Below are 25986 nucleotides of genomic sequence, written 5' to 3' on the forward strand. Positions count from 1 at the left end.
GCTATTACTTCACCAACACAGCAACCAGAACAAAGATGGCGCCACTTTTTAAAATTCCTCTCATGCTATTGGCTATTACTGCGCCTCGTGGGCGGGGCTTATACCTGTTGCTGGGAGATTATAGCGGATGATGGGATTGGCTGTTCAGCGTGTTGCTGAGTGTGAGTGGAAGAAGGCGGAGCTTGCTGCACTGGCTAACTGCGGAGCTGGGGGCGTGCCCCGGGTTGTGATTGGAGAAGGGAAGTAAGGTGGGCGGGGCGCACGTTGTCTGCAGTGTGTGGAGCGGAGTGTAAGGTGACAGGAGAGGAGACTGAAGAGAAGTTCTGTAAGTGACGCTTTATGGTGCTCTATTATTATTATTATGGAGTACAGTGATTGTGTGTGTGTGGAGGATATTTACTCCACTTTGACTATTGCAGTGTGGGGGAAGGAAGGGCACAGAGTGTACTCGGGGTGTTACTTTGTATGTGTGGCTGATGTGGTGTCCATGTATTGTATGCTGTGTATAATATCATGTGTGTATTGTGAGTGTGAGCCTTCTATCCTGTGTTTATGGAATATTGGACCTGGTCTGTATAGGTGATCGGATAGTATGCCTGGCCTGTATAGGCGATCGGATAGTATGCTTGGCCTGTATAGGCGATCGGATAGAATGCCTGGTCTGTATAGGTGATCGGATAGTATGCCTGGCCTGTATAGGCGATCGGATAGAATGCCTGGTCTGTATAGGTGATCGGATAGTATGTCTGGTCTGTATAGGTGATCGGATAGTATGCCTGGTCTGTATAGGCGATCGGATAGTATGCCTGGTCTGTATAGGCGATCGGATAGTATGTCTGGTCTGTATAGGCGATCGGATAGTATGTCTGTCCTGTATAGGTGATCGGATAGTAGGTCTGTATAGGCGATCGGATAGTATGTCCTGTATAGGTGATCGGATAGTATGTCTGGTCTGTATAGGCGATCGGATAGTATGCCTGGTCTGTATAGGTGATCGGATAGTATGCCTGGTCTGTATAGGAGATCGGATAGTGTGTCTGGTCTGTATAGGCGATCGGATAGTATGCCTGGTCTGTATAGGAGATCGGATAGTGTGTCTGGTCTGTATAGTAGGGTGACCAGACATCTCCAGTTTCAGGGGACATTCCCCTAAATGAGGACACTGTCCCCGGACCAAGTCTGTCCCTGGTTTTGTCCCCAGATTGGATTTAATAGGGGGCAGGGGCAATTTCAAAGACAGTCAGTGCAGAAAAAAATTTGAATTACACTCCCCCGCTCCGCCGTGCCTACTAGCATAGGGGGGTTGTATTTTTCCCATTATCTGTGCCCCTTTCTGATGATCATGTGCTGGTCGGAGCGGAGGGAATATTTCTCCAGTTTCGGGTGTATGCCCATTCCGCTTCGCTCGCATGTTCTTCTGCCTTGGCTCAAATCCTGGCCAGCCACCTGCCTATCTCCTTGCCTTCCCTGGTGGAGTGATCTTCCTCCGCTCCCCATCCAGTAATAGCCGGGGCCCGGAGAGTGAGACTTGAGAGGCTGTGAGGTGGGAGGCGACGGGCAGAGAGTCGCTGATTGTTGCCATTACTAGTAAAGAAAAAATATGTCCCCGGATTTCATTTTAAAAATCTGGTCACCTTACTGTATCGGCGATCGGATAGTATGTCTGGTCTGTATAGGCGATCGGATAGTGGGTCTGGTCTGTATAGGCGATCGGATAGTATGCCTGGTCTGTATAGGCGATCGGATAGTAGGTCTGGTCTGTATAGGCGATCGGATAGTAGGTCTGGTCTGTATAGGCGATCGGATAGTAGGTCTGGTCTGTATAGGCGATCGGATAGTAGGTCTGGTCTGTATAGGCGATCGGATAGTAGGTCTGGTCTGTATAGGCGATCGGATAGTAGGTCTGGTCTGTATAGGCAATCTGATAGTATAGGTGATCGGATAGTATGCCTGGTCTTTATAGGTGATCGGATAGTATGTCTGCTCTGTATAGGTGATCGGATAGTATGTCTGGTCTGTATAGGTGATCGGAGAGTGTGTCTGGTCTTTATAGGTGATCGGATAGTATGTCTGGTCTGTATAGGTGATTGGATAGTATGTCTGGTCTGTATAGGTGATCGGATAGTAGGTCTGGTCTGTATAGGTGATCGGATAGTATGCCTGGTCTGTATTGGCGATTGGATAGTATGTCTGGTCTGTATAGGCGATCGGATAGTATGTCTGGTCTGTATAGGTGATCGGATAGTATGTCTGGTCTGTATAGGTGATCGGATAGTATGCCTGGTCTGTATAGGTGATCGCATAGTAGGTCTGGTCTGTATAGGCGATCGCATAGTAGGTCTGGTCTGTATAGGCGATCGGATAGTAGGTCTGGTCTGTATAGGCGATCGGATAGTAGGTGTGGTCTGTATAGGCGATCGGATAGTAGGTCTGGTCTGTATAGGCGATCGGATAGTAGGTCTGGTCTGTATAGGCGATCGGATAGTATGTCTGGTCTAGGGTTGCCACCTCATCCCTTTAAAACAGAACACATATGAATTACACAGGTTCTGTAGCTGATTTAATTTAGATAAGGCTCCACTTGAGTTCAATTACCACCTTAATCAGCCACAGAACCTGTGTAATTCATATGTGTTCTGTTTTAAAGGGATGAGGTGGCAACCCTAGTCTGGTCTGTATAGGTGATTGGATAGTAGGTCTGTATAGGTGATCGGATAGTATGCCTGGTCTGTATAGGCGATCGGATAGTAGGTCTGGTCTGTATAGGTGATCGGATAGTATGTCTGGTCTGTATAGGCGATCGCATAGTAGGTGTGGTCTGTATAGGCGATCGGATAGTAGGTCTGGTCTGTATAGGCGATCGGATAGTATGCCTGTATAGGTGATCGCATAGTAGGTCTGGTCTGTATAGGCGATCGGATAGTATGCCTGTATAGGTGATCGAATAGTATGTCTGGTCTGTATAGGTGATCGGAGAGTGTGTCTGGTCTGTATAGGCGATCGGATAGTATGTCTGGCCTGTATGGGTGATCGCATAGTAGGTGTGGTCTGTATAGGCGATCGGATAGTAGGTGTGGTCTGTATAGGCGATCGCATAGTAGGTCTGGTCTGTATAGGCGATCGGATAGTATGCCTGGCCTGTATAGGTGATTGGATAGTATGCCTGGTCTTTATAGGTGATCGGATAGTATGTCTGGCTGTTGAGTATGCTGAAGGCTTCCTCCTCCTGTGAGTGTCTGTCCCATGGTTTTGTATTATTATTATTATTATATACAGGAGATATTGTCATGTGTGTGGAGGAGGGGTTACCCGAGACATTCCCATGCTGTGTGGGAGAAGGGTGCAGTGGCACACTGACTTTTATTTTATGTGTGTGGCGTCCATGCCGTGTAGACTGGAGAGTGGCAAAATCTGGTGCGGCTGTACATGGCAGCCAATCCGCTTCTAACTTCAGATTGTTCAATTAAGCTTTGGCAATAAAACCTGGAATCTGATTGGTTTCTCTGTAGAGCTGCACCAGGTTTTGCACTCTCTAGTGTTAGTAAATCAACCCCCCAGTGTGTGTATTGTGAGTGTGAGGTTTGTAACATATACAGTGCCTTGAAAAAGTATTCATACCCCTTGAAATTGTCCACATTTTGTCATTTAACAACCAAAAAGGAGGGAGCAGATACAAATACAACAGGTGTGATAGCTGATACGAATACCACGGGTAGAGGGAACAGATAATAAAAAACACAGGTGCGAGAGCTGGTATAAATACCACACCCCCACCTTCTCCAGATCACAGGCCTCTGCTGTATCCATGACAACTCCTCACACATTAGTTCTATGCACTTGACACCAGAACAAAGATGGCACGGTTTTTCAAATTCCTAACATGCTTTTGGCTATTACTGCACCTCATGGGTGGGGCTTATAACGGTTGCTGGTAGATTATAGCAAAAGATGGGATTGGTTGTTCAGAGTGTTGCTGCATGTGAGGGGAAGAAGGTGGAGCTTGCTGCAGTGGCAATTTGCAGACCAGGGGGCATGCCGGGTTGTGATTGGAGACGAGAGGTGAGGTGGGCAGGGCGCACTGTCACTTGCCACCAGATGCAGCTTGTTGCTTGCCACCGTCACCTGCCACCCAGATGCAGTGTGACACTTGACAACAGATGCAGTGTGTCGCTTGCCACCGTCACTTGCCACTAGTTCAGCGTTTCACCTGCCACCCAGATGCAGCGTGTCACTTGCCACCTAGATGCAGGGTGTCACTTGCCACCCAGATGTCTGCAGGCTGTCACTTGCCACCCAGATGTCTGCAGGCTGTCACTTGCCACCCAGATGTCTGCAGGGTGTCACTTGCCACCCAGATGTCTGCAGGGTGTCACTTGCCACCCAGATGTCTGCAGGGTGTCACTTGCCACCCAGATGCAGCGTGTCACTTGCCATCCAGATGCAGCGTGTCACTTGCCACCGTCACTTGCCACCCAGATGCAGCGTGTCACTTGCCACCGTCACTTGCCACCCAGATGCAGCGTGTCACTTGCCACCTAGATGCAGCGTGTCCATTGCTACCGTCACTTGCCACCCAGATGCAGCGTGTCACTTGCCACCCAGATGCAGCGTGTCACTACTTACAGTACTTCTAGCAGCCTCTCCCCAACGGCATCCAAGTCGGTAAACTTCCACATGCGGGTGTGTGACATAACTATCTCTCTTCTCGCCCGTGGCTGCAGCTCTGTCAGGAGCAGCCTTCGTGGCCCTGCTGTAAGGACAGAACAGCGGTGATACGAGGCGGCAGTGAGAGAAGATGTCATCTCTCTGCTGCCCACTGAACTGCTGAGAGAGATTGGGAGCGACTGCCACGCGGGTACAGGGGGAGGAGTTCTGACCAATATCGACACGTTTCTGACCGATAATTTGAAAATTGAGAATATCGGCCGCTCCGATAATCAGTCGTCCCCTAATCTAGAGAGGGACATTTTTTGCCCATTGTTCCTGGTGAAGAAAACACCCTTCACAACAGTCGGCCAGATCAAGAACACTCTCCAGGAGGTAGGTGTATGTGTGTCCAAGTCGCCAATCAAGAGAAGACTTCACCAGAGTGAATACAGAGGGTTCACCACAAGATGGAAACCATTGGTGAGCTTCAAAATCAGGAAGGCCAGATTAGAGTTTGCCAAACCACATCTAAAAAAGCCTTCACAGTTCTGGAACAACATCCTATGGACAGATGAGACCAAGATCAACTTGTACCAGAGTGATGGGAAGAGAAGAGTATGGAGAAGGAAAGGAGCTGCTCATGATCCAAAGCATACCACCTCATCTGTGAAGCATGGTGGTGGTAGTGTCATGGCGTGGGCATGTATGGCTGCCAATGGAACTGGTTCTCTTGTATTTATTGATGATGTGACTGCTGACAAAAGCAGGATAAATTATGAAGTGTTTCGGGCAATATTATTATTATCTGTTCATATTCAGCCAAATGCTTCAGAACTCATTGGACGGCGCTTCACAGTGCAGATGGACAGTGACCCGAAGCATACTGCGAAAGCAACCAAAGAGTTTTTTAAGGGAAAGAAGTGGAATATTATGCAATGGCCAAGTCAATCACCTGAATCCGATTGAGCATGCATTTCACTTGCTGAGGACAAAACTGAAGGGAAAATGCCCCAAGAACAAGCAGGAAGTGAAGATAGTTGCAGTAGAGGCCTGGCAGAGCATCACCAGGGATGAAACCCAGCGTCTGGTGATGTCATCGCGTTCCACACTTCAGGCTGTAATTGACTGCAAAGGATTTGCAACCAAGTATTAAAGCGGAGTTCCAACCACAATTAGCATTTTTTAAATGTATGTCCTTTCATCCTGCGTTTTTATAATATAAATCCGGTCGCTTACTATTTTACAATCCGCTGCCGATCCGCATAGATATTCAAAAAAGATAGTTTATAAAACTATATCTACACCGTTGTCATTTTGCTTGTGGGCAATGTGAAGCCTACAGGCACTTAATTCCTGGAAGTCTTGGATGGGGAGTGATAATTGGACAGCGCACTGCATCCTGGGAAATGATGACACACATTTCCCAGGAGCATTAGAGGGAGATGATGTCAGAATCATAGGTGGATTCAAAGGCAGATTTCGTGGGACCGCATAGCAACAGGCATTTCCAGATGAGTAAAAAAAAAATTCTTTCTTTTTTTCTTTTTTTTAGTCGTAAGCTAGAGTTTAAAGCAAAATTCTTTTTTTGATGGAACCTCCACTTTAAAAAGTGAAAGTTTGATTTATGATTGTTAATCTGTCCCATTACTTTTTGTCCCTTAAAAAGTGGGAGGCAGATATACAAACTGTTGTAATTCCTACACTGTTCACCTGATTTCGATGTAAATACTAGGGATGTCCCGATAACTATACTAGTATCGGTACCGATACCGAGCATTTTCCGAGTACTTGTCCTCGGGGAAAATGCTCTGATGCTTCACCCGATACCTGGGCAGTCAGGTATCGGGTGGTGGGGGGAGTTACAAGTCTTCTCCGTGCGGTCTTCTCCCCCCGTGCTGTCTTCTCCTCCCCCATGCTGTCTTGTCCCCCTCCATGCCGCTCTCCCCTCGTGCTGTCTTGTCCCCCCGTGCTGTCTTTGTCTTCTCCCCTCCGTCCCTCTCTCCCCCGTTCCATCTTCTCCCCCCTCCGCGCCGCTCTCCCCCTGTGATGTCTTCTCCCCCCTCCGTGCCGCTCTCCCCCTGTGCAGTCTTCTCCCCCCTCAATTTGTCAGGATGGAGAGTGGAGGTAGGAGACGCTAAAATACCGCCACTGTCACATGACAAAAAAGTATCGGTATTTGGTATCGGCGAGTACTTGAAAAATAGTATCGGTACTTGTCCTCGGTCTCAAAGTAGTATCGGAACAACTCTAGTAAATACCCCAATGCTGTATCCTGGCCTAGGCCAACAAGGCCCAGGCCTAGGGCAGCACTTTGCAGGGGGGCAGCATAGAAAGAGTTAGTGTTAGTGTAGTGCCAGTCTTATGGGGCAGACTGGGCTAAGAGGCAAATTAGTCTAGCACCCCCATAAAGCAGCTGCACTGCTTCCTGTAAGCGGGCAGCTGGCATTCCACAACTGTGGAAGTAAGGGAGGGTTATAGCCTCTGTCAGTTTATTTTTTACCATCCCTGTCCCATTGCAGAGATTTCACTTCACTTCCTGCCAAACAGGAAGTGAGAGGAAATCTATGCAAATCAAGGGAATGCATTGCCCCTCCAGAACTAGTATTCCCACTTAAAAAATTCAGGGCAGGTCTTAAACAGAAAGAGGTGTGGCCTTGGCAGGAAGGGGTGGGTCATATTTAAATTAGGGGGTGCACGAGTTTAGTCAGGCCTAGGGCAGCACAAAAGCTAAATACACCACTGAAATACCCTCAAATTAAAGCTGGAAGTCTGCAGTTAAAGAACATCTTGTTCGTTTCATTTCAAATCCATTGTGGTGGTGTATAGAGCCAAAAAGATTAGAATTGTGTCGATGTCCCAATATTTATGGACCTGACTGTATATATTTTTTTCCCTAACACCCTAGAGAATAAAATGGCGGTCGTTGCAATACTTTTTGTCACACCTTATTTGCGCAGCGGTCTTACAAGCGCGCTTTTTATGTTAAAAAAAAAAAAAACACTTTTTTTAATAGAAAAGATAAGACAACAGTCAAGTTAGCCCATTTTTTTTTATATTGTGAAAGATAATGTTACGCAAAATAAATTGATACCCAGCATGTTACGCTTTAAAGTTGCGCCCGTTCGTGGAATGGCGACAAACTTTTACCCTTAAAAATCTCCATAGGTGACATTTAAAAAGTTCTACAGGTTACATGTTTTGAGTTAAAGAGGAGGTCTAGGGTAGAATTATTGCTCTCGCTCTAACGATCGCGCCGATACCTCACATGGGTATTTTGAACACCGTTTTCATATGCGGGCGCTGCTCGCGTAGGCGTTCGCTTCTGCGTGCGAGCTCATCGGGACGGGCCGCTTAAAAATATATTTTTTTTATTTATTTTACTTTTATTTATTTTGACACTGCTTTTAAAAATAAAATTAAAATTTGTGTCACTTTTATTCCTATTACAAGGAATGTAAGCATCCCTTGTAATAGAAAAAAGCATGACAGGTCCTCTTAAATATAAGACCTCAGATATCATATTTAGACTAAAAGGCAATAAAAAAAAAAAAAAGAATTATGTCATTTAAAAAAAAAAAAAAATGTCCCTTTTAAGAGCTATGGGCAGAAGTGACGTTTTGACGTCGCTTCCGCCCTGCAGTGATATGGAGACGGGTGGGGGGCCATCTTCCCCTCACTCTTCTCCATACCCAGCAAGGGGAGAGTGGCGGGAGGCGGCCCCCTCTCCCACCACCGATTAAAAGTGATCTCATATCGAATCCGCCCCAAAGACCACTTTTATCTTGAAGCGGACCACCCGCTAAAGAAGGGGATACCGGCGTTATGGTAGCTAGCTGCTGCCATTACAATGATATTCCTCTTCAACCAGCCAACGTATTCCTGCGGTGGGTGGTCCGTAAATGGTTAAAGTGATTGTAAAGAATCGTTTTTTTGATTTTTTTTAAAATTACAAACATATCATATTTACCTCCACTGAGCAGCTCGTTTTGCACAGAGTGGCCCCAAACATCCTCTTCAGGGGTTCCTTGGCAGGTCGTGAGTACAGGCCAATAGACTGAAATTTGACAGGTTTAACAGGTCAAATTGCAGTCTATTGCCGGGAACAAGAGCGTCCCAAACGGTGCGACGTCGACTTTGCGGCACCACACCGATTTTCAAAAGTAGGTCCTGCACTACTTTTGGCAAATTTGGGGGCGATTTCAATAGACATTTGTGCATGAACCCGCACAGATGTCCTTCAAGTCACCCCTGAAGTTGAACTTCACTTCAACCCCGGAAGATTTGACCCCCTTCCTGACCAGTTCACTTTATGCGATTCGGCACTATGCCGCTTTAACTGACAATTGCGCTGTCGTGCGATGCTGTACCCAAAAAATAGAGCTTTCTTTTGGTGGTATTTGATCACCTCTGCGGTTTTTCTTTTTTGCGCTATATAAACAAAAATAGAGCGACAAGTTTAAAAAAAATATATATATTTTTAACTTTTTGCTATAATAAATATCCCCCCAAATTTTTTTTTTAATAAAAAAAATTATTTTTTTTTACTCAGTTTAGGCCGATACGTATTCTTCTACACATTTTTGGTTAAAAAAATCGCAATAAGCGTTTATATAGATTGGTTTGCGCAAAAGTTATAGCGTCTACAAAATAGGGGATAGAATTATGGAATTTTTATTATTATTTTTTTACTAGTAATGGTGGCAATCTGTGATTTTTTTTTTTTTTCGGGACTGCGACATTATGGTTAACAGATCTGACACTTTTGACACATTTTTGGGACCACTGACGATTTTACAGCGAACAGTGCTATAAAAATGCCCTGATGTCTGTATAAATGTCACTGGTAGGAAAAGGGGTTAACACTAGGGGGGGAACAAGGGGTTAACTGTGTGTTCTAACTGAAGGGGGGGGTGGGACTCACTAGAGCTGCACGATTAATCGCGATCTCGATTCTTCCTGCCCACGATCTCCCCGCGGGATGACCCGCGATTCTTCTGTGTCTGAACGTAAAATTAGAATGCTTTATATAGGAATAAGGAGCTGGGGAGCGCAGTGCACCTTGGGAGTTGTAGTTTCAGGCTGAGGCACTTCCCTTCCGCTCGGGACTACAGTTCTCTTCCCGCTGACACGGGTTACGTCCCGCCCACTGCTTTTGGATTCCCCCCTGAAATCAACAGGTCGGTACTGAGCTGAGTTCCCGCTTCTTATCAGTGGGGGTGGGGAGGGTGCACTATGTGTGTGAGGAGGGACAGGGTCGAGCCTCCCCACAGTGGCTCCTATCTCCCGGACACTGGGCTGGAGGGTGGCGCGTATCATCTTTAATAGCCTGAGAGACGTTTTTGAGAATCGTGAGAGAATCCTGATCTTCATTTTAAGCAAAAGAATCGTGATTCTCATTTTTGCCAGAATCGTGCAGCTCTAGGACTCACTAGGGGCAATGACAGATCGCTGTTCATACTTTGTATGAACAGATTATCAGTCATTTCTCCCCTGAAAGCTGTGTCACGAGCGATGACGGGTGCCCGGTGGTCGCATCGACTCCGGGGGCGAGCAGCCGGCGCGTGCCCCTAGTGGCCACGGGGTGAAGCGACGTAACATAACGACGTTTCGCCCAGCCGAGCAATGTTGCCGCAGTAAAATTGTGGTGGCTGGTCGACAAGTGATTAACCACTTGCTTATTGGGCACATATATCCCCTTCCTGCCCAGGCGAAATTTCAGCTTTCAGCACTGCTTCGCTTTAAATTAAAATTGCGCGGTCGTGCGATGTGCCTCCCAAACAAAATTGGAGTCCTTTTTTCCACACAAATAGAGCTTTCTTTTGGTGGTATTTGATCACCTCTACGGTTTTTATTTTTTGCGCTATAAACAAAAAAAGGGCGTCAATTTTGAAAAAAAAACACTATTTTTTACTTTTTGCTATAATAAATAAACCATTTTAAAAAAAAAATTCTCAGTTTAGGCCGATACGTATTCTACATATTTTTGGTAAAAAAAAAAATCACAATAAGCGTATAGTGATTGGTTTGCGCAAAAGTTATAGTGGCTACAAAATAGGGAATAGAATTCTGACATTTTTTTTTATTATTTTTTTTTTACTAGTAATACGGTGATCTGCAAATTTTGTCAGGACTGCGATATTGTGGCGGACACATCGAACACTTTTGACACATTTTTGGGACCATTCACATTAATACAGCGATCAGTGCTATAAAAATGCATTGATTACTGTATAAATGTGACTGGCAGGGAAGGGGTTAACACTGGGGGGCAAGGAAGGGGTTAAATGTGTATCCTGGGAGTGATTCTTACTGTGGGGGGAGGGGACTGACTGGGGGAGGTGACCAATGCTGTGTCCCTATGTACAAAAGACACAGCGTTGGTCTCCTCTCCCTGACAGGACATGGATCTCTGTGTTTACACACACAGCTCCACGTCCCTGCTCTGTCATTGCCGATCGGGGGTACCTGGCGGACATCGCGGCCGCTAGGCACGTGCATCGGCATCCCGCGCCACCTAGTGGTCAGAGGACACGAAGATGTCAAAAGACGTCGTCCCGGATTTACAGAGCCACCTTGAGGCCGTTATTTTACTACGGCCCGGGACTCAAGTAGTTAAAGCGGGGGTTCACCCTATCGACAGGAAAAAAAAAATTTTTTTTTCTTTTACCTTTAAATCAGGCACTGTAGCGCGAGCTACAGTATGCCTGTCCCGAATTTTTTCCCCCCATACTCACCTTGTAGTCGTCCATCGAAGATACCGGGGAATGGGCGTGCCTCTGGAGACGGAGGATGATTGACGGCCGGCTCTGGCGCGTCACGCTTCTCCGGAAATAGCCGAAATAGGCTTGGTCTTCACGACGCGTGCGCATAGCCTGTGCGCACGCGCCGTGAAGAGCCGAGACCTACTCCGGCTGTCTTCGGGGAGAGTGACGTGCCAGGGCCGGCCGTCAATCATCCTCCCTCTCCATAGGCACGCCCATTCCCCGCGGGAGCCGGAATCTACGATGGACGACTACGAGGTGAGTACGGGGTTAAAAAAATCGGGACAGGCATACTGTAGCTCGCGCTACAATGCCTGTCTCGATGGTAACATCATGTGGGTCAGGGTGAACTACCGCTTTAAATACAGCAGCTTTGAGATCATGCACGTTCAGATGAACTTGCACAATTTAAAAAGCCGTGTTCAGTGTGAACGAAGAATTAAGGTATAAAAAAACTTCAGCCTTTGGAACCACTTTTAGGATGAGGCCCATAATAATTAAAATGGTATTAAAGATTACTTGTATGCTGGTGAATCACGTACCCAGTGTAGTGCCCGCTGATTATGTAAAGTTTGCTTTTCTATCAAAAGATGATGATCTTGTTAAAACAAGTTTGGCTCTTCAGCATATCAGCTGGCATTGCCCATCTAGCTTACCATTTTGGCAATCTGTTTCACATATTTATCCATCAGGTATTGGATGCCTGGATCCCCTTCACTCCCAAATCGTACCTTCTGGGTCTGACTCTGCTTCCTGAATTTTGAAACTTATCTTGTGATGACTTCTATTGACAGGTCGGACCTCAGAGGTTAATGCCTTTTGTTGTAAGTAGGATTGTCCCGATAATGATACTAGTATCGGTATCAGGACCGATACTAAGCATTTCCCCGAGTACTTGTACTCGGGGAAAATGCTCCGATACTTCACCCGATACCTGACTTTCCCTGTATCCTCCTCCAGTTCCCCCCCATCCGTTCTGCTCTCCCCCTCCACGCTCCGTGTCCCCCCTCCATGCCACTGCTATCCTCCTGGGTTATGCTCTCCCCTACCATGCTCTGTGCCCCCCCTTCTGTACTGCTGCTATCCTCCTCGGTTCTGCTCTCCTTCCCCTCCATGCCGCTGCTGTCCCATTCCGTGCCGCTGCTGTCCCATTCCGTGCTGCTGTTGTCCCCCTCTGTCCTGCTGTTGTCCCCCTCTGTCCTGCTGCTGTCCCCCTCTGTCCTGCTGCTGTCACCCTCCGTGCTGCTGCTGTTGCCCTCCATGCCGCTGCTGTCCCCCCTCCGTGCCGCTGCTTTCCCCCTCCGTGCCGCTGCTTTCCCCCTCCGTGCCGCTGCTTTCCCCCTCCGTGCCGCTGCTTTCCCCCTCCGTGCCGCTGCTGTCCCCCTCCGTGCCGCTGCTGTCCCCCTCCGTGCCGCTGCTGTCCCCCTCCGTGCCGCAGCTGTCCTCCTCCATGCTCCGCTCTCCCCCTCCGTGCTCCGTGTCCCCCCTCCGTGCCACTGCTTCCCCCCTCCGTGGTGTCACTCTCCATGTCCTCCTCCACCCCCTCTGTCAGGATGGAGAGCGGCGGTAGGAGCCGCTGAACCTGGCTCTGTTCATTCATATAACTGAAACATCGTAACCTGTGTTTACGATGTTTCAGTTTATGAATGGAGAGGAGCCTCTGTCTTCTCTCCATTCATTTTCAGTACAGCTGAGAAAGGGACTGTCCTTAGTCTCTTTCTCTGTCTTAAAGGGGAGATGTCAGAGGTCTGTTAAGACCCCCTGATATCTCACCAAAGCCCCCCAACAGGGCTAAGAAAAAAAATATAGCAATAAATAAAAATAATTGTAAAAAAATAATACATATTAAAATAAAATAAAAAACACACTGACACCATCCATTCCTCCCCCTCCAAGAAAGCATTGTAAAAAACAACAAAAAGTTGAGAAATTTTTTAATTGTAAAATAAAAAAAAATACTGACACATGACATAAAAAAAAAGTATCGGTACTTGTACTCGGTCTTAAAAATGTGGTATCGGGACAACCCTAGTTGTAAGTTACCCTGTCCTGTACACCAGGATCTGTGATATTCAACCTGCTTTAAATGTTAGAAGCGATGTATCATCAGCTCACCAACCTCTCACACCGCCTTCTCTACTGTAAACTGTGTGACTCAGCCAGTCTATTTGTCACCAGCTGTTGTTGTCATCTACTCTTAAAAATAATAAAAAAAAGTCTGTTTTAAAAAGAAATAAGGTGATGGTCGCCCGGGTGCTGACCTGACATGAGGATTTAGGGCCAGGCTCTGCACAGATGATGTGTATACAAGGCTGCTCACCCACACGTGGGGTTGCCACCTTTTTCTTCAAGCCAAACCTGAACACTTTAGCGGCCTGGGACACCTTTTGGGTGCCCCAAGGTGAGTAGTATTGTGGGGCATATAGCATGCCGCAGCAAAGAGTGTGACATTGTTGCTCTGCCCCCCCAGTGATGCCGAACCTGCCCCCAGACAGCCGCCTGCAGCTCCCAGATGGCAACAGATTTGTGTGTGACTATCTTGGTTCCTTGGGAGCCACAACCCGGTCTGAATAATGTGTCTGGGTTTCAGTCCACCTGAAACCTAGACACATGAGTCAAAACCCGGACTGTCCGGGTGAATCCCGGATAGGTGGCAACCCTACCCACACACCTGTCGTGAGATTGAGCGGCTACATCCCCATAGACCACTGATGCCGAATCTTGGCACTCCAGATGTCTTGGAGCTACATTTGCCATGATGCTCTTGCACTCTGCCGTGTAGTTGAGCATCATGGGAAATGTGGCTCCAAAACATCTGGGGTGCCAAGGTTTACCATCACTGCCCTAGGCCTACATGAGCTGCCTGCACACAGCCCCGTGCAGCTCCGGACAGATAACTAGTTCTCAGTGTTGGGTCTCATGCCGCGTACACACGATCATTTTTCAGCATGTCGAAAAACCGACCTTTTCCCAACTTCATCATTAAAACCAGGGCTGTGGAGTCGGTAGATAAATGTTCCGACTCCGACTCCTCAGTTTTATGTACTTCCGACTCCGACTCCTCTGTATTAATATGCAAATGTATTTTATACATTCCTTGAGGGAAAGAAACGCAACCTACCACAGGACTACTGGCTGGGAAGCCAACAGTCTACTGTATTGCACAGTTTAAGCAAAAGACAAACACAATGAAAACAAAGTTTTTTTTATTCTAAAACATGATTTTCCTAGGAGAATCCCATAGTCATGTTTAAAGTTTAAGCTAACAATCGGAGTTTACAAGTTTTTATAGCCTTAGCTAAATGACAGCAGTTTTTCCAATGGTTTACAGCTTCAGTCTTGAACTATTGGCCCTCCATTCCCTTCACTTATACAAGTGTCTCACTCTCTAGTCCTGCAAAAAACATATTTATTTAATCCCTTATCAGTGAGAGGCTAGGTTACACATGGACGCTGCGTTCCCTGTAAAAGCAGAACACTATGGAAAGTATAAGTATTGCAGCTCCTAATTGTGCGTTGCGTGCCATATAGTGAAGCACATGAAAAGCGCGCTTCTTCACGGTCACTTAACGTGTTCGTTTTGCAGTTACGTGAGGCACTGCATGCATTGGTCTTTATTCTTACAGTAGAGAAGTCATTAATTATAACTTTTTGTGAATTGGGACATTTAAACTTGCTTTTTTTTTTTTTAATTCCAATCTAAATTTAGTAGGAGTCGGAGTCGGTGCATTGTTTGCCAACTCCGACTCCAGGTACCCAAAATTTCCCCCGACTCCGACTCCTCGACTCCGACTCCGACTCCACAGCCCTGATTAAAACAACGTTGCCCACACACCATAGTTTTTAAAAAATGCTCTAGCAAAGCGCGGTGACGTACAACACGTCCGACGGCACTATAAAGGGGTAGTTCCATTCGCCTTTGGGCTGCTTTAGCTGATTCCGTGTTAGTAAAAGACGATTCGCGCTTTTCTGTCTGTTACAGAGTGATGAATGTGCTTACTCCATTATGAACGGTAGTTTTACCAGAACGAGCGTTAAAAAATGCAGCATGTTCGAATTTATGATGGGAGATCCCATCTGTGGATGTCCTATGACTATGGGCGGGTAGGGAAGTGGTTAAGGAGAAAAAACAGGAACCTTTACAACCCCTTTAAAGTGGTTGTAAATTTTTACAGACCACTTTCATCCACTGGTAAGCCTTGATTAAGGCTTACCTGTAGGTGCAAGAAATTTCTCCTTAACCTACACGGTTAAGGAGATATTTCCAAGAAAGAAGGCACCGATGTCTACGCGCATGGAGAGGGGCCAATGTCACTCCGGGTATCATGGCGGCGATGGGGAGGGGGAACGAGGACGGCTGCGGGGGGTTCGTTTTCAGGTAAGTAATTCATAATGAGCTAATATGCTATGCATACTAGCTCAGTATGACTTTATCTTGCATTTTTTTTTTTAAACAGAGGGTTTACTTCCTCTTCAAGGAGTATAGGGTGCATGCACCCGCCATGTGACGTAGGAGCCCATGCACGTGGCCGGCGGCCGCGATGGCCGTCAGCTAGCCACAATTGCTCCTGAGAAGGAGAGAACAGAAATCTGTCAATGTAAATAGACAGATCTCCGTTCTGTCAGGGGTGAGGAGAGCGATCTGTTGTACCTACTGCTTAGGAACAACAATCGGTCTCCTCCCCCAGGCAAATAGTGTGAAAAGTGTCCGATCTGTCTGCACAATATCGCAGTCCCGCTAAAAATCGCAGATCGCCGCCATTACTAGTAAAATAAAAAAATAATAAAAATGCCTTAACTCTATCCCCTATTTTGTAGATGCTGTAACTGTTGTGCAAACCAATCAATAAACGCTTATAACAATTAATTTTTCCAAAAATATGTAGTAGAATACGTATCGGCCTAAACTGATGAAGAAAATGGTGCTCAGGGGCTCCGGGCTTCAACAAAATAGCAGCCTCCAGCAAGAAGAAACAGGAGCAATGCTGGAGGCAATTTTCAGCACAGACTAATGTTGGTAGCATAATTATTAATGTGTAATGTATGTTCCTTGCTAGAAAAAAAATGTTTTTTATTTTTTTTTCATTAAGTTGTTATGGGTAAAGTTCCACTTTAAAAACTGCTTGACGACCAGCGCACGACTATATACGTCGACAGCATAGCTCGGACAGGCAGGACGTACCCGTACTTCCCCTTTGAAGATCGCGGCATTGTGGAGCCCGACTGCGGGTCCCGGGGACTCGATCGTCGCAGGAATACCTGCGATCGTCTCACGGTGAGTTAGAACAGGGAGATGCTGATGTAAACAAGCATCTCGCTGCTCTGCCTAGTGACAATGACAGTGCTCATAGCTTCCTGTAATCGGAAGCAGTGATAACTGTCTTGTCACACACAGCCCATCCCCCCTACAGTAAGAATCCCTCACTAGGGAACATTTAACCCCTTCAGCGCCACCTATTGGTTAACCCCTTCACTGCGATAGTCATTTTCACAGTAACCAGTGCATTTTTATAGCACTGATCGCTGTGAAAATGGCAATGGTCCCAAAAATGTGTCAAAAGTGTCCGATGTGTCCGCCATAATGTCAGTCATGATTAAAATCGTAGATCGCCGCCATTAGTAGTAAAAAAAAATATATATATATATATATTAATAAAAATGCCATAAAACTATCCCCTATTTTGTAAACGCTATAACTTTTGTGAGAACCAATCGATAAACGCTTATTGCATTTTTTTTTTCCAAAAATAGGTAGAAGAATACGTATCGGCCTAAACTGAGGAAAAAACATGTTTTTTTTAGATCTTTTATGGGGATATTTATTATAGTAAAAGATATTGGGCCAGGTTCTTAGAGGAGATACGACGGCGTATCTCCAGATACGCCGTCGTATCTCTGTGTCCGGCCGGTCGTATCTATACGCCTGATTCTTAGAATCAGTTACGCATAGATATCTATTAGATCCGACAGGCGTAAGTCTCTTACACCGTCGGATCGTAACTGCATTTTTACGCTGACCGCTAGGGGCGTGTACGCTGATTTACGCGTCGAAATATGTAAATCAGCAAGATACGCAAATTCACGAACGTACGCCCGACCGACGCAGTACAGTTACACCGTTTACGCTAGGCTTTTCCCACCATATAGTTACCCCTGCTATATGGTGGCGTAAGTACCAATGTTAAGTATGGCCGTCGTTCCCGCGTCGAAATTTGAAAAAATTACGTTGTTTGCGTAAGTCGTCCATGTATGGGGCTGGACGTCATTTACGTTCACGTCGAAACCAATGACGTCCTTGCGGCGTACTTTGGAGCAATGCACACTGGGAAATTCCACGGACGGCGCATGCGCCGTTCGGGAAAAACGTCAATCACGTCGGGTCAAGCCTGTTTTACATAACACACGCCCACCTCTTCACAATTTGAATTTGAGAATACGGCACTTGCCTGTAAAAGATGCGGAGGCGTAACGTAAATAGGATACGTTACGCCCGCACAAAGTTACGCGATTCTACGTGAATCTAGCCCATTGTCTTTTTTTCAAAATTGTCGCTCTATTTTTGTTTATAGTGCAAAAACTAAAAACCGCAGAGGTGATCAAATACCACCAAAAGAAAGCTCTATTTGTGGGAAAAAAAGGACGCCAATTTTGTTTGGGAGCCACGTCGCACAACCGCGCAATTGTCAGTTAAAGCGACGCAGTGCCGAATCGCAAAAAGGGGCAAGGTCCTTAACCTGCATAATGGTGCGGGTCTTAAGTGGTTAATATGCTCCTATTTGTCTCTCTTACAGGTCCTTAGCTGCAGACATGTCATCTCTACGCTTCTCCGGCTCTTCTACGCCATCACACCTCTCAAGCAGCTCCTCCTCTCCACCGTTTCGCAGGATCCGCCCACAAGGCTCTTCCGTCAGCTCTAACTCGCCTCATGCAGAAGACAGAGAAGTCGCGATGGAGGAGGAGCCAGGAGAAAATATGTAAGCAGTTTGTATTCTCCTAACCGCCCCCCCCCCCCCATATGTATGCGATTATGCACACAGACCCATCTACACTGGATGTTTCTGCCAGAAGATGACCGGAAAATCCAGCTTTAAAAATACAAATTTTGGAGGATAAACTCCCTTTATTGGTGCATTTAGAGGTGTATGGCCCAGATTCACGTCCAGCTGCGTATCTCTGCTGCGGCGTAATGTATCCGATTTACGTTACGCTGCCGCAACTTAGACGGGCAAGTGCTGTATTCTCAAAGCACTTGCTCCGTAAGTTGCGGCGGCGGCGTAGCATAAATCGGCCAGGCGTAAGCCCGCCTAATTCAAATTTGGATCAGGGGGGCGTGTTTTATGTAAAACTACTGTGTACATTGCTCCAAAGTACGCCGCAAGGACGTCATTGGTTTCGACGTGAACGTAAATGACATCCAGCCCCATTCACGGACGACTTACGCAAACGACGTAACTTTTTCAAATTTCGACGCGGGAACGACGGCCATACTTAACATTGGTACGCCGCACTTATGCCTCATATAGCAGGGGCATCTATACGCCGGGAAAAGCCTAACGTAAACGTCGTAACTTTACTGCGTCGGCCGCGCGTAAAAAAATTCGGAAATTCGCGTATCTAGCTAATTTGCATACTCGACGCGGAATTCGACGGAAGTGCCACCTAGCGGTGAAAAAAAAAAAAGCAGTTAAGATCCGACGGCGTAAGAGACTTACGCCTGTCGGATCTAATGGATATCTATGCGTAACTGATTCTAAGAATCAGGCGCATAGATATGACGGGTCGGATTCGGACTTACGACGGCGTACATGGCGCTACGCCGTCGTAAGTCCTCTGAGAATCCGGGCCTATGTGTCTAATGGCTGGAATATTAATTGATTCTAGCTAGGGTTGCCCTGATACCACTTTTTTAAGACCGAGTACAAGTACCGATACTTTTTTTCAAGTACTCGCCGATACCGATTACCAATACTTAAAAAAAAAAATGTAATTTGCGACCGAATGTGGCGGTGTTTGGTCACATTCGGCTGCCCATCGCATCTTGCTACGGAAGTGACGTTCCGCCGAGAAATTTTGCACTGCGCATGCGCGATGCGTTCCCAAAACGATTTGCGACAATACAGAGCACTGAAACCGTCAGATAATATCACGGGAGTGACGTTACAGACAATACAAACACTGGGCTATGCGTTCCAAGACTAAAGCCCTGTACACACGATCGGTTTGTCTGATGAAAACAGACCGACGGACGAACCGATCGTGTGTGGGCCTCATCGGTTTGTTTTCCATCGGTGAAAAAAAATAGAACCTGTTTTAAATTTTTCCTATGGATTAAAAAACGATAGAAAAAAAAACGATCGTCTGTTGGGAAGTCCATCGGTCAAAAATCCACACATGCTCAGAAGTGGACGCATGCTCGGAAGCATTGAACTTAATTTTTCTCAGCACGTCGTTGTGTTTTACGTCACCGCGTTGGACACGATCGGATTTTTAACCAATGGTGTGTAGGCAAGACTGATGAAAGTCAGCTTCATCGGATATCTGATGAAAAAAATTCACCGAATTAGATTCCATCAGATATCCGATCGTGTGTACAGGGCTTTATACTTCCCTTGTTACCTAGTGTCTCCAGAACTGCTAGCTGTCCCTGTACAACCCAAAGACACCTGTGGTGTTAAGTTCTGCATTGCTGGTACTTGTAGTGCCTATCCAGAGCAACCTGTGGTGTTAGGTTCTGCAATGCTGGGACTTGTAGTGCCTATCCAGAGCAACCTGTGGTGTTAGGTTCTGCAATGCTGGGACTTGTAGTGCCTCTAAAGATGCCAGCTGTCCTTAGATTTCCCTATACAATCCAGGGCAACCAGTGCTGATTATCCTGCCATCCTGGGACTTGTAGTGCCTCTAGAGCTGTCAGCTGCCCCAATACAAGGCAGGGCAACCTGTGGCGTTAGGTCCTGCTATGCTGGGACTTGTATTACCCCTAGAGCTCTAAGCTGCCCCACTACAAGCCAGGGCAACTGGCAGTTCTGGAGACACTACAAGTCCCAGCATGGCAGAATAATCAGCACTGGTTGCCCTGGATTGTATAGGGCAGTCCAAGGACAACTGGCATCTTTAGAGGCACTACAAGTCCCAGCATTGCAGGAATTATCACCACAGGTTGCTCTGGATAGGCACTACAAGTACCAGCAATGCAGAACCTAACACCACAGGTTGCTCTGGATAGGCACTACAAGTCCCAGCATTGCAGGAACCTAACACCACAGTTTGCTCTGGATAGGCACTACAAGTCCCAGCATTGCAGGAACTATCACCACAGGTTGCTCTGGATAGGTACTACAAGTCCCAGCAATGCAGAAGCTAACACCACAGGTTGCTCTGGATAGGCACTACAAGTCCCAGCATTGCAGGAACTATCACCACAGGTTGCTCTGGATAGGCACTACAAGTCCCAGCATTGCAGGAACTATCACCACAGGTTGCTCTGGATAGGCACTACAAGTCCCAGCAATGCAGAAGCTAACACCACAGGTTGCTCTGGATAGGCACTACAAGTCCCAGCATTGCAGGAACTATCACCACAGGTTGCTCTGGATAGGCACTACAAGTACCAGCAATGCAGAAGCTAACACCACAGGTTGCTCTGGATAGGCACTACAAGTACCAGCAATGCAGAACCTAACACCACAGGTTGCTCTGGATAGGCACTACAAGTACCAGCAATGCAGAACCTAACACCACAGGTTGCTCTGGATAGGCACTACAAGTACCAGCAATGCAGAACCTAACACCACAGGTTGCTCTGGATAGGCACTACAAGTACCAGCAATGCAGAACCTAACACCACAGGTTGCTCTGGATAGGCACTACAAGTACCAGCAATGCAGAACCTAACACCACAGGTTGCTCTGGATAGGCACTACAAGTACCAGCAATGCAGAACCTAACAACACAGGTTGCTCTGGATAGGCACTACAAGTACTAGCAATGCAGAACCTAACACCACAGGTTGCTCTGGATAGGCACTACAAGTACCAGCAATGCAGAACCTAACAACACAGGTTGCTCTGGATAGGCACTACAAGTACCAGCAATGCAGAACCTAACACCACAGGTTGCTCTGGATAGGCACTACAAGTACCAGCAATGCAGAACCTAACACCATAGGTTGCTTTGGGTTGTACAGGGACAGCTGGCAGTTCTGGAGACACTAGGTAACAAGGGAAGTATTAGTCTTGAAACGCATAGCCCAGTGTTTGTATTGTCTGTAACGTCACTTCCGTGACATTATCTGACGGTTTCACTGCTCTGTATTGTCGCAAATCGTTTGGAACGCATTGCGCATGCGCAGTGGAAAATTTCTCGGCGGAACGTCACTTCCGTAGCAAGATGCGATGGGCAGCCGAATGTGAAGAGACACGGCTCCCTGCCAGCTTACTTAAGGACTCATTTGAAGCTCCGCCCACCGCCCTGCCCGCCGCTCCGCCCGCTGACCTATTCCTGGGAGCATTTGTGCACATGCTCGGTATCGGTATCTGGACAACCCTAATTCTAGCCACTAAAATTAGGCCAATGAGCTCCTTTACAAATGCAAGTTTGAAGCATTTTTTTATTTAATGGTCCTGGACGCTGATCTAAATCACAGATCTAAATACCTCGATGTGCAGCCACAATGAGCCATCTAAAATGTGTGCATGAGGCCTATCAGTTTTTAATTATTATAAGGTAAAGTGTCAAATTTGGTGTATTGTATTGGGAATGTACAACAAACAGTGAAACCTCGGATTATGAGCATAATCCATACCAGGTGAATGCTTGTAATCCAAAGCACTTGCATATCAAAGCGCGTTTCCCCATTGAAGTCAATAGAGGCAAAGATAATTTGTTCCGCATTGACTTCTGTGGCATGCAATACCGCACGTGGCCAGAGGTAGGAGCCTCGGAAATACTCAGTATTTCTGAGTATTTCCAAACGGTTCGGTAACCGTTCCAAGTGTCACCGGAGCCCCCTCACCTCAGGCCAAATGCAGTACTGCACACCCCATTAGCTTGAATTCTGTTTGTTTTGCGAGACAACAACCGAGTCAGAATTGGGGGGGGGAAATGTTCGTTATTGGATTGTTATTAAGGGGGTTGTAAAGGTTCATGTTTTTTTACCTTAATGCATCCTATGCATTAAGGTGAAAAAACTTCTGGCAGTCACCGGCCCCCCAGCCCCCCCTGTTTTACTTACCTGAGCCCTGGAATGTCCCACGCCGTGGGCGCACTGTCTCTCTGCCCGAGGTTCTCGGATCTTGATTGGATAGATTGATAGCAGCGCAGCCATTGACTCCCGCTGCTGTCCATCAAATCCAATGACGTGGGCGCCAGGGGGCGGGACCGCGTCCACAAGGTAACCTCCCAGGAGAGTGCTCCTCCTAGGAGGAGGTTATCTGATGCGGGGAGGGGCCGCCGAGAAGAGGACGATCGGGGTCATTCTGTGCAAAACAAACTGCACAGTGGAGGTAAGTATGACATGTTTGTTATTTAAAAAAAATAATTCAGAGACGTTTACGCCGGCGTATCAGTAGATACGCCGTCGTAACTCTGAATCTACGCTGTCGTAAATGTAAGCGTATTCTGGAAACCAGATACGCTTAAATTAGGCTAAGATACGAGCGGCGTAAGTCTCCTACGCCGTCGTATCGTAGGGTGCATATTTACGCTGGCCGCTAGGTGGCGCTTCCGTTGTTTTCCGCGTTGAATATGCAAATGAGCAAGATACGCCGATTCACGAACGTACGTGCGCCCGTCGCAATTAGTTACGCCGTTTACGTAAGAGATACGCCGGTGTAAAGATAAAGCTGCTCCCTAGGTGGCGCAGCCCATGCAAGGTTTGGACGTCAGAACAAGCCTATCTTTTTACGTCGTTTGCGTAAGTCGTACGCGAATAGGGCTGTGACGTAATTTACGTTCACGTCGAAATGGCGTACTTTGGAGCAATGCACACTGGGATATGTCCACGGACGGCGCATCACGTTGGGTCACCAGGCATTAACATAAAACACGCCCCCCCTGTTCCACATTTGAATTAGGCGCACTTAGGCCGGCCCATTTACGCTACGCGGCCGTAACTTAGGAGGCAAGTGCTTTGTGAATACAGCACTTGCCTCTCTGACTTACGGCGGCGTAGCGTATATGCGATGCGCTACGCCGCCTCAAAGTTATGCCAATGTATCTGAATCTAGCTATTAACCTTCATGTAAAGGATAAGTTTACTTTTTGGAACACGTTACACCCTTATTTAGAGTGCAACATGTTTCAGTACCTCTCACCTGGCTCACCTCTTCCCCTTCCTCCTTTACCATACCCCCCCCCCCCCCCCCCAGCTACTGCCGCAATAAAAATTGGTGCTACTGTGTGTGACTCCGCCTGCACAGCCGCATCATTCATTCTCGGCTATCTGTGAATAAATAAACTACAAGTCCCACCTGCCACCGCAGGCTCACAGGTTGTAGTTCTCAATGGACTGCAGGGGGGCTGATGAGTGCCCTCATAATCCACTGACACTTCCTCCAGCTTTCAAACAGAAAGCCCATACAGAGTACAGAGGGATGGGAAGAAAGCTGCAGGACTTGTCTGCAGGGGCCTGACGTTGCACCCACGATCCGCTGATCAGGGGTGCAATGCTTTGCAGGCTACTTTAGGAAGAAATAATAAATGCACCTTTTCTGCAAAAATATGTACATTTATAATTTTCCAGAAAAGTAAACTTGGCGGTTAAAAAGGGACAAAAATGTATGTTGCTCAAAGTATTAAGGTAAAAAATCTTCTGGGTGCAGCTTCCCCCTCAACCCCCACGATACTCACCTAGAGCCCCATCTCTATCCAGTGATGTGCAAAAGAGCAGTGGCTCTCTCTGGTCTCTCTCTCTCCTCCTTGGCTCACACAGCAGCAAGAGCCATTGGCTCCTGCTGCTGTCAATCACAGCCAGTGAGCCAATGAGGGGAGAGCAGGGGTGGGCCGAACTGCGCTCTGTGTATGAATGGCACCTGCTCAAGTGACCCTAATGAAAGAGGCTTGCTATTTGGAGCACTTGGCAGGGGGGGAGGAGCCAGGACCACCGACAAGGGACCCAAAAAGAAGAGGGGGTGGGGATGTTCTGTGCAAAACCATTACAGAGAGCTGGTAAGTATAACATGTTTGTTGTTTAAAAAAAATATATAATACACAAGGACTTCCCATCCTGTTCCCAGAACAAAATCAAATCAGGCTCTGCCATTCACAGGAAGCTTTGTATTTTATTTATGAATACAAGTCTAACTTTGATTGGCTGAGGTGGAGATTGTGATATCATCCGCCTACCTCACCAATCAGAAGAAGCCTTGTATTCCAACGTATATTTTACCAAATATTTAGTTATTTGCCGCCATCCAGGCCTCCTGTAGGCGGTAATATAACATAATAGTAATGACCTGCGTCTCTCAAGTAGCTCTAAGAAAAGGATTTTCCTGGGAATATAAAAGTTCGATCTTTTCATCTGGGATTTTTGAATGTCATTTTAACTTTCTGTATTCGATGTTTAATCTTGTGAATCTGAATTTAGTGATTTGGAGAGTCTGGAGGAGTTTTCTGATGATGATGGAAGTGACTTTGAAGACACTCTGAAGAAGAAGCACAGTAGACCTAGCAGGGCTTTTATTAAACTCGCCCAAGTAAGTTGCGTGACATTCTTCTACAGCTTGTGACAACAGAGTGTGCACGTGACTAAAGCCGGCCATAGAAGACTTGAACCATGTATGGACGGGCTGAATGTACCCTAGTTGATCGATCAACTTGGGTACAACCAGCCTGCCCAATTTTACATGTGATTATGGCTACTAGCAATAATCACTGGGCCGGATTCGGAAACGAGATATGACGGCGTATCTCCGGGTACGCCGTCATATCTCTGAGTTGCGGCGTCGTATCTATGCGCCTGATTCATAGAATCAGTTCCGCAAAGATTTCCCTAAGATCCGACCGGCGTAAGTGTCTTACACCGTCGTATGTTAGGCTGCATATTTACGCTGACCGCTAGGTGGCGCTTCCGTATATTTACGCAACGAATATGCAAATTAGGTAGTTACGCCGATTCAGAAACGTACGTCCGCCTGGCGCAATTTTTTACGTCGTTTACGTTAGGCTTTTTCCGGCGTAAAGTTACCCCTGCTATATGAGGCGTAAGTATGGATGTCGTTCCTGCGTCGAATTTTGAAAATTTTACGTCGTTTGCGTAAGTCGTTCGCGAATAGGGCTGGATGTAATTTACGTTCACGTCGGAAGCAATGACGATTTGCAGCGGAATTTCGAGCATGCGCACTGGGATTCTTAAACGATCGGCGCATGAAAAAACGTAAAATACGCGGGGTCACCATTCATTTAAAGCGGAAGTAAACCCAATGATTTTAATAGTTTCCAAAGACAGTTACATTCCCAGCATGCCGGAAATGCTAATTGTCTCATTGGCTGTGCTCTCAACCAAATTGTCACACCATCCAATGGCTGGTCATAATTGATCACATGTGCAGCATTATGGCAGTTGAAGATTAAACAGAGGCCA

General features: G+C 46.8%; 1 protein-coding gene across 2 annotated transcripts in view; it reads left to right on the forward strand.

Annotated features, from left to right (window-relative positions):
* Positions 1-241: 241 nt before the first annotated feature.
* Positions 242-25986, forward strand: part of STAG3 (stromal antigen 3) — a 137122-nt gene continuing 111377 nt past the window's right edge. For both annotated transcript variants that reach the window (XM_040346752.1, XM_040346753.1), the window contains exons 1-3: positions 242-325; positions 18200-18382; positions 24991-25099. In XM_040346752.1, coding sequence (XP_040202686.1) covers positions 18216-18382; positions 24991-25099 — 276 coding nt within the window. In that variant the 5' untranslated portion in view covers positions 242-325; positions 18200-18215. The remainder of the gene's footprint in view (positions 326-18199; positions 18383-24990; positions 25100-25986) is intronic.

The sequence above is a fragment of the Rana temporaria genome, chromosome 3 (genome assembly GCF_905171775.1).
Source record: "Rana temporaria chromosome 3, aRanTem1.1, whole genome shotgun sequence".
Classification (NCBI taxonomy): Eukaryota; Metazoa; Chordata; class Amphibia; order Anura; family Ranidae; genus Rana; species Rana temporaria.